The sequence below is a fragment of the Pelobates fuscus genome, chromosome 10 (genome assembly GCF_036172605.1).
Source record: "Pelobates fuscus isolate aPelFus1 chromosome 10, aPelFus1.pri, whole genome shotgun sequence".
In the NCBI taxonomy this organism is placed as follows: domain Eukaryota; kingdom Metazoa; phylum Chordata; class Amphibia; order Anura; family Pelobatidae; genus Pelobates; species Pelobates fuscus.
Genome location: NC_086326.1, coordinates 4763656 through 4778167, shown reverse-complemented (window position 1 = coordinate 4778167; position 14512 = coordinate 4763656). Strand labels below are relative to the sequence as shown.

Below are 14512 nucleotides of genomic sequence, written 5' to 3'. Positions count from 1 at the left end.
CTGTAGTCATTATTTGTATCTCTGAGTCAGATTATTAATAATCCCCCTTTATCCAGGGTCCCAGAAATCTATGTTATCTCTGGGTGATGAGACAGGAAGATTTACATCCCTGACTCGACCCTGATGGTAGGAACACCTTTATTGGCTTTAATTATATCAGTAAAATCCTGAAATCAAAGTAGAAAAGAGACACAACCTAGACACATGTACAAAGCTCACTGTTACACTTTATTTTATTATTTTATATCTATATTTATTCATTTATCTACATCCAGGGATTTACAGAATTTAGGGAAAATATTGGTTTGGAATTTAACTGCCCTGGAGGATTTTTGTTAACATTTTATCTTAATGTTTCGCCATTTCTATTCCCTTCCATTGCCAGTGAATATATTAATAAAACATAGAATGTAAACGGACAATATGTTTCCATTGTAGTAACATTGTATCTGTGTCTGTGGAGCGAGGAGACAGGATACAATAACCAGTTCCATGTAAACAAAGTTTGTCTGAATAGTAAACAGAACGTTACAAATAGAAAACAAACAATTTGGCAGCGAACCATCACAAACCCCGGGCAATGATCGCTGTTTACTCTGTGAAACAAACCCTGGCTTATTCACTAAACTCCGAACTGTCGGGAGTGCAAAGCGCGTTTCCAATTTTAGGCTAAAAACGTAAAACCGAAAAAACAATCTAACTTGGAGTTTTTTTCAGATTCAATTACTTTAGTGTGAAATTAAAAATTGAGTTATTCCCCGACATTTCCCACTTTAGTAAATATCCCGATAATGTCCCATATAACCCCCCGCCCCCCGCCCCATTCGACAGCGTTACTCGATCTATTTGCATTAAAGCTGTAATTAGTCTCTGGGTATAAACCCTTCAAAGATCTGCATTGATTCCAATAATTACCCAATATTAGTGATTCTCACTAAATGGAATCACCACCTGTAAGGTAAGTCCCAGAGAGGCAGAGCCCTCCAAAGTAAGTCCCAGAGATAGCAGTGAGGGGCACTAACCCCCTCCCCAGGCAGAGCTCTCTCTGTAATTTAAAGGGTGAAAGTACACAGCTCAAGGTAAGTCCCAGAGAGAGCAGTGAGGGACACTAACCCCCACAGGCAGAGCCCTCTCTGTAATTTAAAGGGTTAAATTGCTAATATTGCCCCAGGCATTGAGCTGAATCCACCAATCACCCACATCACAGACTCATCATCAAATACTAAGACTTAAACCCTGAATAGTTATTACAAGTCTATAAAGTCCATAGAAAGTTACATCTGATTGTGTAAACTGAAGTTATGTATAAAGAACTCATTCAGGGCAACGTTCTGAACTGGTGCAGTCACCATGGAGACAATGGAACGTTTCTGCTCGTTGTTTTACTTTTCGAACTTTGTCCCAGAATGAATCTTTGTACAGACTCCCCACTATGATCACTGTGACCGGGTATACGGCTATATCCTCCCAATCCGTGCAGTGTACTCATTGAAGGAAGCATCACAAGCCCTGAGTGTGCACTCACACTGTACCTGAGTCTCTGATAGATTGAGCTGCCTGGCCAGTTCTGTCCTCTCTCTCCCCACCACATACTGACATCTCTGGAACTCCATCTCCAACCTGTACAGCTGCTCTGCTGTGAAAGAGGTCCTGGTCCTTTTGGGTCGGTCCAGATCCAAACCTTTCGGTAGGATGATTTCCCGGATTGACCCTTTGGCATCTGGTAAACAGTAAAGGCAATCAGTATAGGTAATGGAAGGGTTAACACAGAGTTAAGGAAGCCCCTTATAGACGGATGTCTTGAGTGTGACACCCTTTATAGAGAGTACATTTACCTGGATATTCTAAAGAAATTCCTTATTTATATCGAAATGTTTTCGATTCCTTTATTTACCTTAGTAATGACCTCCTCCTCTCTGATCTCTCCCTCTTTCTCCCCCCTTCTCACTCTCTCCTTCGCCAAATTCTGATTTATTTAATTTGGGTTTCCTAAAATCCTCAGTAATTCCGTTTATCAATTTATTGATTCCCAGGTCGATCAATCAGCTGTGGAGATCAGACTTTCACCAAGTTCAGTTCGCCAAAAAAAGTTCCCAAAGTGAATGTTATAATGTATCTCGTCCAGATTGTTATTGACAGGTCCGGGGAATAAATAAAATAATAAATACTGTCGTAAACTGAATCCAATATGAGATCAATGGACTTTACCTGTAGAATGTGTGTTCCAGATATTAATTCATAATAATTATAGAGATAAAAATGCTAATATTTATTTATACAATCAATAAATTCTAACTATTGAGTAAATGCAAAGTCAAATGTATTAGAAAATGGACACACACCGCCTACTACATCTTATCAATGTGATATTAAATATGTAATATACTGTGATTATTACAGCCATTTCATTAAAACAAATCCCTCAGCTAATATCACAATCTTACAATAACTCGCTGGATGGTTCCTATCTTGTTTGTGTTTTTAAAATGATTTAAAATATTTGCATTAAATGTGCAAAGTGTTAAATGCATCCAAGAATATATATTTTAAATACATTTTAATCATTTGTTTTAATGTGTTGAGTTACGCAGTTTAGTAAATTGGGATCCAGAGCGGGTTTATTCTGCGAGGTTCCATAAAGTGTTACAATGTGTATCCTGAATTATTATTAGGAATAAAAAAATACTTTATTTGTCTATCTTATTTGTAAATATAAACCGAATTTGCTAATTTTAGTTTTAAATAAAAACAAAAATAAACAAAACCCAAACAAAACGAAAGAAAACGAAACAAAAAACATCAAAATGAAAATAACAGAATCTGTTAATCAACAACAACAACAAAGATTCCCACATAATCCACCAGATTCTAAATATGAACAGTTCATTGGAGTTAATAGCTGTTAGTAAACCACATATGGCAGACAGAACGAGAAGAGAAAAAACCCATGAATTAAAAAAAATAAGTAATTTGGAATGGAATATAAGAATGATAAAATAAAGAAGAAATTCGAAGTTCTCCCATTATGAATAGAAGAATTGGGGGTTACCTCTTACAAGGATCCTTCGGCAGTAGTCTGGGTCTGCTGGGGCTCCCTTACTTTTGGGACACCCCTCAGAGGAGGCTGGAGCTGTGTACCCGCTTTGCTGCTCCTTCAGGTAAGTACTGGAAATATTCCCCTGGGGGTCCCTTGCCTCCTTGCCCTCCTTGAGTCCAGGCTTGGACAGCCTGCTGCTCTCCTCTGAGTTGGAGCTTGTCCTAACGTCCATCCTGAGAGCTTTGTCAAACATATAGTGCAAGATAAGGAGAGTCCCAGCTCTGTGATGGGGGGCTCCTGCAGGTTAGGGGGTCTTGGACAATGATGGACCCAGGAATCCAAAGATCATTAGGGTCTTGTTAAAACAAAAATATTTAAAACCAAACCAAGAAAAAATATCAGAGTGGAGAAGGCTGTTAGGAATCAATGTCCCTTAACCCTGGAGAGCAGTGATACATGTGCTGGGAGCCTTGATGTGTCCAGTAGACTCTGAGCAAGCATTGCACTCCAATGATTTAATGCTTACCTTATTATTACCCAGACATCCAGCTACACTTATAGAGGGCTTGGAGGGCTCTCTCACTAGATGCTTCGATTGATTAGGGGTAATTTTGAAGCCTCCACATTTAGGTTACCTCATGAATACACTAAATTGTTTGGATAATATATTAGATCACAAATGGATGGGTTGTGTGCTTGTCCCCAATCAAGCAGAGTTTAGCCAGCTCGAAACGTGAAATGATTGGTGTGAGTGCAGTGTACAGACAGGGACACAATCACAGGGCTGCTCAACAGGAAAAAACACACAAAAACAACAACTTTCTTTGTTAAACAAGAATGATAGAGAATGTGTCAGGGGCCAATATTAGTCTTTTGTTGCAATATCTCTTATGATACGTTGTATTCCTTGTGTTTCTGACGAATTCTTCCAAATGATATACTTTGACAGGAAATAAATATTACAAACTGCTGCTTTTTCCTGGTGATTGTTTAATGGCTTTGATTTGATAGAGAAGGAAGAAGCTGCCAGTCAAAGACCTGTTTCCCCCTTTCTGTAGGTTTCAGCCCCAGTGAGATTCTCTGCTCTCGGTTTCTGTCCTCTGCAGCAAATACTTCGATTTCTGACAAGATGTTCATTAAGAGGGAGCCTTGTTCCTGTCTGGGGGATGCATGGAATGAGGTTATGATGAGTGAAGAGAGGGTGTGGGGGTGATGGGAGAGAGAGAAACACAGAGAGGGGAAGAGGGACACACTGGAAGAACAGATCCGCCCTGCAGGAGTGAAGGAAAAAAACCCAAACTTTCCTCTGTCCAGTCTATTGTCCTCCTAAAACATCTCTGAGAAGGCAAACAGCCAGTAATCCAATAAAACTCATTGATTGAGACATAATGGCTCAATTCGAATCAATGCCCCTCTGAACACAAGCCCTCCTCAGCTCTTGTCACCTTAAAGAGCCCCTCCTTTCAGGTTTGCTTATTCAGTCTGTTATTAGGAATGTAGTTTTAGGACCTGACAGTTGCCAATTATCTAATAGGGACCCGAGCTCTGAGTGTGTGTCTGCCATTGCTTTCTGTAGAAGTAGAAAGCCTCACATGGCACAAACCTCATTGAGGAGCATTTCCTGAGTTTGGAGAGAGGGGGACAGAATCCGGCACGTTATCTGAATACAAGTTGTAGAGAGGCCAGAGAAAGGCCACAGGCAGAGACAGCTCTAGTAGTTATACTGTGTTATTGTAAACACTGATTGCCTGAACGGTTAGACTGATCAATGTGCCCCACACAATACAACAGGGACACAGGGAATACTGAAACAGCAGTAATAATGTCCCCTAAATGCCATTTAAGGGAATTTGTATGTTCAAACTCCATTCATAGTTTATGAAATGTTCCAAGTGCAAACAATATTCTTAATCTAAAAGCCCATTTCATCTCACTTAGAATGGATGAAAATGATTCATTAATTAAAATAATCAAATGCCATTCTTCCTAGTGTTTGTAAGGAAATGTTGCCATTTTAGGAGCCTTGCTTCCCAAAAATGCATTTACAAAGTATTGAGAATGTCTGTATTTGCCATAATGTCCACATATAGTAAGTACAGTTCATTAGCTAAAACCAGGCATCTGTACAATCCCAGCTGCACGTCTTCCTTGATTTCTGTTACTGGAAATAAATATCTTTGCTTTCTGAGCATCAAAGCAAAAAAAATGTATTTCCCCTCAGAAAATGGAGCCAGGAAAGGTAGTTTGGGTTCTAATCTAAATTTGGGTTTGCACCGTCTTGAGATGTCATGTATTCCTCTGGGAGCTTGCCCACTTTTTCTTACTTCACAACACGAGTTATATTTTTATTGCAGTATAGAGGGTTGATTCCCCATTCCATGACAGCGTGTTTGCAAGGATAGGCTTATGTGGACATAAAATGTTATTGAATAAAAAGTAATTAGAATAGCCGAAGTTCTATAAAAAGGGCTAATATATTTTTTAAAGGGGCACTCCATGCACTACTGCCTGTTTTTGATCAGATCGACAGAAATTGGATGTGCCCTGAAGGCCTGTGCCCTTTCCCTGCCCTCAACATATTTCCAAATTACACAATTTATTAGCAATATCAATTAAGCCCAGATCTGGATCGTATTTGTTGGCTGAGCACGGCAAAATAAAGCAACTACAATGTAATATCTAAATTACCTTCACGCACTAATCTCCAAAATGTTACCACTTAGAAGGAACTGGTTTCCGAAAAGTTACAAAACTGATTAAAAAGTAGGTCAGTTTGTAGTGCCCACAATCTTTAATTAATCCATTTAATAAAAAAATAAATAAGTAAGAATTAGTTTTAAGATGTTGTTTATATCGCCTACAAACTATATATAAAACGCATTTTATGTACATGTAGATTGCAAGAAAGCTCCAGCTTATCGTACTCTAAACAATATTTAAAGGAACACTATAACGGTAGGAATACAAATATGACTAGGGCCCCTTCCGCGGTGAGTAAATGGTTAATAAACCGTTTATTAGCTAACCTAATCCAGCGCTGGGCTCCCTCTCCTCCTCCATCAACGTCAGCTCCCGAGTGGAGCCGAATGCAAATGCGCAACCATAGGCGCGCGCATTCAAACCCGCCCATATCATTGAGCATTCCACCAATAGCACTGAGTAATGCTTTCCTATGGGGGATCTTTCTTGACGCTGGAGGTCTGTGAAGACGTCCAGCGTCCAATAAGTGCGATTTACTCCGTGTAAATCGCGGAAGCGGCAAGGAGACAGACACTAGAGGCTGGATTAACCCTGCAGCCTCTGAAACTGCTATGTTTTCAGCTGCAGGGTTAAAACTAGGGGGACCTGGCACCCAGACCACTTCTTTGAGCTGAAGTGGTCTGGGTGCCTATAGTGGGTCTTTAAATAAAAAACATAAAAAACAAAACAAAAGCATTCCCCCTCCAAACCCTTTAACAAAAAAAAACAAAAAACTAGCTCTACTTTTTATATCTCAAACAATATACAGAAAATTAATAATATAAAAAGCAATGGTACTTAGCTTATAAAGATGTATGACAGCCTCCCGAGGTCGCTACCCAAACAAGCAACCTATATCATATATAGTGTTGACCAGAAACAAAGAAAATTCGGGATATGGCTATATAAATCTACAGAGAAAACATAAAACAAAACATAGTGTGATATTGTTATAAAACACAATATTTCATGCGCAGCGTTCTTTGCACTCACAGGATGTAAACGATAAAAACGCTCTTAGGGTGCCTCTCCCGATGTGATGGGGGGCTAGCCGGTATTTCTGATCACCTCTGGATCCTTGTTTCACCAAAAGACATACACAGGTCAGGGTTCAGTAGTTAAAAAAAAAATGTTTTTATTCAAATAAAAGGTGTAGTCACCATTTCAGCATAGTGTTTGTTACTTATATCCGACAACATTTTTTTGTTACTTATATCCTATGCTGAAATGGTGACTACACCTTTTATTTGAATAAAAACATTTTTTTTTTTACTACTGAACCCTGACCTGTGTATGTCTTTTGGTGAAACAAGGATCCAGAGGTGATCAGAAATACCGGCTAGCCCCCCATCACATCGGGAGAGGCACCCTAAGAGCGTTTTTATCGTTTACATCCTGTGAGTGCAAAGATTGCTGCGCATGAAATATTGTGTTTTATAACAATATCACACTATGTTTTGTTTTATGTTTTCTCTGTAGATTTATATAGCCATATCCCGAATTTTCTTTGTTTCTGGTCAACACTAGCTCTACTTTTTGCCTTACATTGGACACATGAACATTCAATTAATCAAATTCAAATGGGAGAGCTGAACAAGTCTGTACATATTTACATACATTCCATGGCAATACAAACCTCTCCATAGGGCCTACTGCCAGCAGATAGTGGATGTGGCTCCTATTACGAAATCCTAGCAGCACAGGAACAGGCACTTAGCACCAGATCAATAGAAGTTGGAGTCTAAGCATCCCAACTGCAGAGATATTGGGCTGGACCTGCCCAAGTCCTGGTGGGAGACACCATAAAAGGTAGTTGATAATGATAGGGCTAAGATCCTGTTGGACTTTCAGATCAAGACAGACACACAAGTACTGGCCAGCCGATCTGACATCTTGGTGGTACACAAGGAACGGAAGACTGCAGTGGTGGTGGATATGGCAATACCCAGTGACTAGAACATCAGGAAGAAGGAACACGAGAAGATGGACAAATCCCAAGGACTGAAAGAAGAGTTAGAAAGGATGTGGAGAGTGAAGGCAGTATTAGTCCCAGTATTAGTCCCAGTATTAGTCCCAGTTGTGATAGGAGCACTCGGGGCAAAAACACTTTGAGGAGCAAAACGACGCACCTACCCGTACCTAACTGTACGCAATGCTTTACATCACTTTGATAAATCATTGTAATTTTAACCGATATATTTTCTTGTTAGCTTTCTATTTAGCTCTAATGATTGAGCAATTACATGAATGGTAATGTGGATCTACTATCAGACATACTCTTTTTTTTTTCACTAAATTTGAAGGAAATAATGGTGAAATGCTCATAGCTATTTCTTTAACAAACAACGTAGATCTTAATGAAACAATAAAATAATTGGTGCTCACCATTTAAGATCTTGAAGTTGTATAGCTTACACCAATCAGGTGCCTGGGATATCGAAACGGTGTCTCAAAGTGTTTCACACTATTCTGTTGTAAGTTTGTATAGCACCTGAACCAGTCAGTGTATAGTGATCACCCAGGAAATCATATTCTGGCCGTCTGATTGACATGTGTGAGGAGGGGGCTTAGAGCTTAGGTTCTCATTTCCTGGATAGATTAACAAAACCTGTTTCATTGATTCTTGGGAATAATGTGTCCCGATTCAACAAAACGTACCATGCTCTACCTGTATCACCAAACCAGCACATATCTCATGACATATAAGAAGTGAGTTATGGCATATTTACTAAACAGTGAATAGAAGTGAAACACGATTTGCACGTTTTCAATGGAAAATTATCCCCAATTTAGCTGTTTCTCCAACCTGAATGATTTGGCCTAAGTTTAGCTTTTTTTTTATTCACCAATATTCAGTTACTAAGAAAGAAAAATTTGGTAAGCAGAAGAAAAATGCAGAATTCATTCCACACAAGGGGCGAAATTCGAATCACTTACATCCCACAAAAAAACTGTAGATTTTTAAACAGATGTTTTCACTATTCCAAATAGCTTCTATTTTTTTAGTGCAACAGAACCTTTTTCTTTATTCCTGTACTTTATTTAAAGGATATTGTGTGTTTGCAATATCTGACTCAATAAGGTACAATTCTCGCAGTCCTTTATCTGCCCTTTTTATTTATTTAATTTGTTGTTATTATAATTTTTTTTCGTGCTGACATATCATACAATGCTTCGTGACTGATATTTCACTGTGTAATAAATCCACCAGTGTGACGGTTACAATAACTGGGGATGGTACAAAAAGGTACCATTACTGAAAAGCAATAGTTGGTACCATCGTGGCGCATGGCGATAGCTGCAATAATAAACAATGTGGGATATTTATAAAAATTGACATTCTCTGAAAAGTAGCATAAGTGCTAAAATGTTATGCAGTCACCATGTGTACAATTCACACATTCCATTGGTTCCTCCGTACGTTTTACATCTTTGCAACACCTGTTTTAGGGCTCTACACTTTTTATACATAACTTCCATTTTGTGCAACAATGTGAGTTGAAAAATTGCATTTTATTGGAGATATAAAAGCGCCTTTGATTGTATTTACTCTATGCTCTACATTATTTTATATTCAGGTGGTTTAAATCTTACATGAGGAGCTCATGGTGTAGAGAGAGATCTGGGGGCGGGGGGGGGGGGGGTTCTGTATCAAGAGCAAATCTTGGGCAATGTTCTAATATGTAGGGTGATTGCCCCACATTTGCAGTTTGCCTCTGTGTTGTGTTAACCCTGCAAGAACCGGCCAATGGAACAATGTCACCAGCCAAAGAAAATCTCCAAAATTCTCCACTCATTAAAAAAATAAAACATATTGGCTTCGATTTCACATTTTTGGATCAGAGTTGTCCTTGGTAGAGTACATATATTCATGATATATATATTTTGGATAAACTTGTAAAATGTTTTTGTTTTTTTTTTCAAAATATTAGAATACAAAAAATATATCACATATAAAATATATTAATATTTAAAAATATCATTTTTTTAAAATCGCTTTCAAAATATAAAATCATTTGAAAAGATTATGCAAAAATACTAAACCGAGGCCCATAAATAAAGGTAACGCAGCACCGGGCTTTTACCAAAACAGACAAAATATCTTAGCAAGTGATGGTGCTTGCTCGCAGGCTGATACCAACAGTGGTCAACCAGGTGTCATTAGAAAATGTAATCAGGCTACTGTTGAGAGAGAGGGCTAATTGCAAACATCAGCGCACGTTCCACAATCATGGCGTATTGCCAAGAAGGAAACGCAGTTAGGAAACATTGTTACAAAATGATACAGAGAGCTAAGAATAGGATTTAAATGTAGTATCCATGAACGTACATTATCATGGTGATCAGCAAAGGGCATTGGTTTAAGGACGAGGGCTTTTTGAAACAGTTACAACTATTTATATAGCGCCAACATATTCCTCAGCGCTGTACTGTACAAAAGATAAACCAAGACCAACCATTCATTCTGGCAAAGCATGTTTGACATAGAGGAACAGTAGGTGAAGAGGGTCTCGCGGTCACTGCCCGTCTTCCTGTTAGGAGAGTCGGAGAGGCAGGACCGCGCGCGGCTTGAAGAGAGGACCGCGGCCGGCCCCCGGATAAGGTAAGCAACGCTACAGTACCCCCCCCTGAGGACACGCCCTCCGGGCGGGCAGGACCAGGCCTGGCAGGAAAACGCGAATGGAAAGAACGTACAAGGCGGGGAGCATGAACAGCATCCGCAGAAATCCAACTGCGCTCCTCAGGCCCATAACCCTTCCAATGTACCAAGTACTGAAGCTGACCCCTAAGGAAACGAGAGTCAAGAACAGCAGACACTTCGAACTCCTCATGACCCTCAAGAGACAGGAGGGGGAGGGGGAGTATGCCGGGTATAGCGGTTGCGTACGTAAGGCTTCAACAACGAGGTGTGAAAGACATTAGGTATACGCAGATTCTTAGGCAGACCCAAGGCATAAGAAACGGGATTAACCTTATGTATAATGCGATAAGGACCAATGAAGCGGGGAGCCAATTTCATAGAAGGCACCCGGAGGCGAATATTCCGTGTGGAAAGCAAAACCCTGTCCCCCACAACATAGGAAGGAGCCGCTCTGCGATTCTTGTCAGCCTGAGCCTTCTGGCGGGCAGCAGAGTCCACCAAAGAACGCTGAACCTGCTCCCAAGTATTACGCAAACCAGCCAAATGCTCATCCAGAACTGGCATGCCCTGTGAGGAGAATGCAGCCGGAAGAAGAACGGGATGCTGGCCATAGACAACGTAAAAAGGGCTTTTGCCGGAAGAATCATGAGTGGCGTTATTCCGAGCAAATTCAGCCCAAGGAAGCAGGTCAGACCAATTGTCCTGATGGTGAGACACAAAACAACTGAGGTACTGCTCCAGAGACTGGTTGGCACGTTCAGCAGCTCCATTAGACTGGGGATGGTAAGCGGAAGAAAATGAGAGAGAAATACCCATCTCCGAACAAAAGGCTTTCCAGAACCTGGAAATAAATTGGCTACCCCTATCGGATACAATAGATAAGGGAATACCATGTAACCGAAACACTTCTCTAGCGAAGATAAGAGCCAGTTCCTTGGAAGTGGGCAACTTGCGAAGAGACACAAAGTGAGCCATTTTGGAAAACCGATCAACTATCATTAGGATGACTGTGTTACCATTCGAAGGGGGTAATTCAACAATAAAATCCATTGATAGATTAGACCAAGGTCTCTCGGGAACGGGTAACGGATGCAACAGCCCACAAGGAACTCTACGAGAGGATTTCATACAGGCACAAGTAGTACAAGCACTTATATAGTCAGTGACATCCTTACGTAAGGAATCCCACCAAAAATACAGAGAAACAGCTGACACCGTTTTGGAAATACCAGGATGTCCAGCGGTCTTAGTATCATGATACAGTGACAGAATATCCCGTCTCTCGGGAACGTCAACGAACAATTTATCATTAGGCCTCTCGCTAGGTGCCATGCTTTGTTTCGCTTGTATGGCCTGCAAGAGGGACGAGGAAATAGACAATATAGTAGTTGCTATTATCCTGTCTGGGGGAATGACAGGAGTAACATCAATCTCCTGTTTGTCAATAGTTTCAAACTCCGCTTTAGTCTTCCGATCACCTGGCCTATAGGTGATTATATAATTAAAATGAGACAAGAACAGTGACCACCTAGCCTGCCTGGAAGACAATCTTTTAGCTTCGCTAAGGTAGGATAGGTTCTTATGATCCGTAAATATGAGGATAGGATCCTTAGTGCCTTCTAACAAATGTCTCCATTCTTTGAGTGCTAAAATGATAGCAAGGAGTTCGCGATTACCCACATCATAATTCTTTTCTGCTTTGGACATTTGTTTAGAAAAGAAGCCACAAGGTTGCAATGGCTTGTCAGGAGACTCTCTTTGGGATAAGACAGCACCTACCCCGATATCGGAAGCATCAACCTCAAGTATATAGGGCAATGAGGGGACAGGATGCTGTAAAATAGGTGCAGAGGCGAACATAGTCTTAAGAAAGTCAAAAGCCTGAAGTGCCTCGGTAGACCAGGCACGTGTATTGCCATCCTTTTTAGTCATACGAGTAATAGGTGCTACGATAGACGAAAAACCTTTGATAAAACGTCTATAATAATCAGAGAACCCCAGAAAACGCTGGATGGCTTTCAGACCTTGCGGCAGAGGCCATTCTATGACCGCAGCGAGCTTCTGGGGATCCATCCGAAAACCCTTAGCGGAAATCAAATACCCCAAAAACTGGACTTCGGATTGGTCGAATAGACATTTTTCTAGTTTGCAATAAAGACCATTAGCAAGAAGGGTCTTCAGAACTGTCGTAACATGTCTGTGATGAGTGTGTAAGTCTGTAGAATATATTAAAATGTCATCCAAGTACACAATAACAAATGAGTGAATAAAGTCCCTTAAGACATCATTAATAAATTCTTGGAATACTGCTGGGGCATTGCAAAGCCCAAATGGCATGACGGAATACTCATAATGACCTGACCTAGTGTTAAAGGCTGTCTTCCATTCGTGGTCCTTTTTTATACGTATCAAATTGTATGCTCCTCTAAGATCTAAATTGGTAAATACCGTAGCATGTTTGAGCCTGTCAAACAATTCTGTTATTAATGGTATAGGGTAAGCATTTTTGATGGTGATTTTATTAAGACCTCTATAATCAATGCAAGGTCTTAAATCACCTTTTTTTGATACAAAGAAGAACCCCGCTCCAGCCGGAGAAGAGGATCTCCTAATAAATCCCTTGTCTAATGATTCTTTAATGTATTCCTCCATGACACGGTTTTCTTGAACCGATAGAGGGTACACCCTGCCCTTTGGAGGTATAGTGCCAGGCAACAAGTCAATAGCACAATCGTAGGGTCTGTGAGGCGGTAATTTGTCAGCCTCTCTTTTATCAAAGACAGTCTTTAAAGATAAATACTGAGAGGGTATAGCCGTAGACAAAGGAGGAATGGTAGGAACATTAATAGAATTCACAGGCGTGACTTCAATAGTACATGACTCATGGCAGGCTTCACTCCATGATTTTATCTGCCCTGTCTCCCAGTCAAAAATGGGATTGTGGGCACGTAACCATGGATACCCTAACACTAACTGTGAAGATGGAGAGGTGATGACCTGGAACCGAATGGTTTCATAGTGTAAAACCCCTGTGTACATGTGTAACGGTGCAGTCTCATGAGTAACAACTGGAGATATCAATGGTCTACCGTCTATGGCCTCAACGGCCAAGGGTATCTCCTTCTCCCTGATGGGAATGTTGTTTTTCTTTACAAAACCAGAGTCTATAAAATTCTCAGCTGCCCCAGAGTCAACCAGAGCATATATATTTTCAACTATACAACTCTCTCCCATATGTAAAGAAACAGGGAGAAGCAGTCGGTTAGGAGGCAATGTAGGAGACTTAGAAATCACACCCAAGGTCAGTCCCCTATAAGGTCTTAGGTGCGAGAGTTTTCCGGGAGCAAAGGACATTCCTTTACCATATGGTCTCTCCTACCACAATACAGGCAGAGTCCCTCCCTTCTCCTATGTAATTTTTCATTATCAGAGAGTTTGGCAACCCCTAATTGCATAGGTTCCTCTTCAGATACTTTTACACTCTCCGGTGTATTAACTCTGGGGTGAATAGGTGTAACAAAACGTCTATTTCTGTTCTTGGTATAGAGCCTGTCACGAATCCTATTATCTATATCAATGAGGTAGTCAATAAGGTCCTCTAAGGCAACAGGAAGCTCCTTAGCTGCTACCTCATCCAATATAGAGTCTGATAAGCCTTCCATGAAGGCAGTAGTTAACCCATTGTTGGTCCAATCTACCTGTGAGGCAAGGGTACGAAACTGAATAGCGAAATCAGCCACAGACCTAGAACCCTGTTTAACTCTCATTAATGCTCTTGCGGCATTCTTAGACCTTTTCATAGTGTCAAAAGTTCTGCGAAAAGCTGTAAGAAAACTGTGAAAGTCATGCACCATAGGTCCATTAGCTTCCCAAATAGGATTTGCCCATTCAAGTGCTTTGTCGGTAAGTTGGTGCATAAAGAACCCAACTTTAGACCTCTCTGTGGGAAACGAACGTGGATACATCTCAAAATGAAACTCTATTTGGTTAATAAACCCTCTGCATGTCTTAGAATCCCCTCCATACCTAGGAGGAGGTGTTAAATGGGCCGAAGTAGTAGGCAAAGTGGATACTTCAGGAAGCAGGGGTGTAGG

General features: G+C 40.5%; 1 protein-coding gene across 1 annotated transcript in view; it reads right to left on the bottom strand.

The window, feature by feature from the left end:
• The window catches only part of VAX1 (ventral anterior homeobox 1), a 17066-nt gene extending 13776 nt beyond the window's left edge, over positions 1-3290 (bottom strand). Inside the window, exons 1-2 of the mRNA XM_063434166.1 lie at positions 3050-3290; positions 1533-1720 (exon numbers count right to left, since the gene is read on the bottom strand). Of these exons, the coding sequence (XP_063290236.1) occupies positions 1533-1720; positions 3050-3290 (429 nt within the window). The remainder of the gene's footprint in view (positions 1-1532; positions 1721-3049) is intronic.
• Between the last annotated feature and the right edge of the window lie 11222 nt (positions 3291-14512).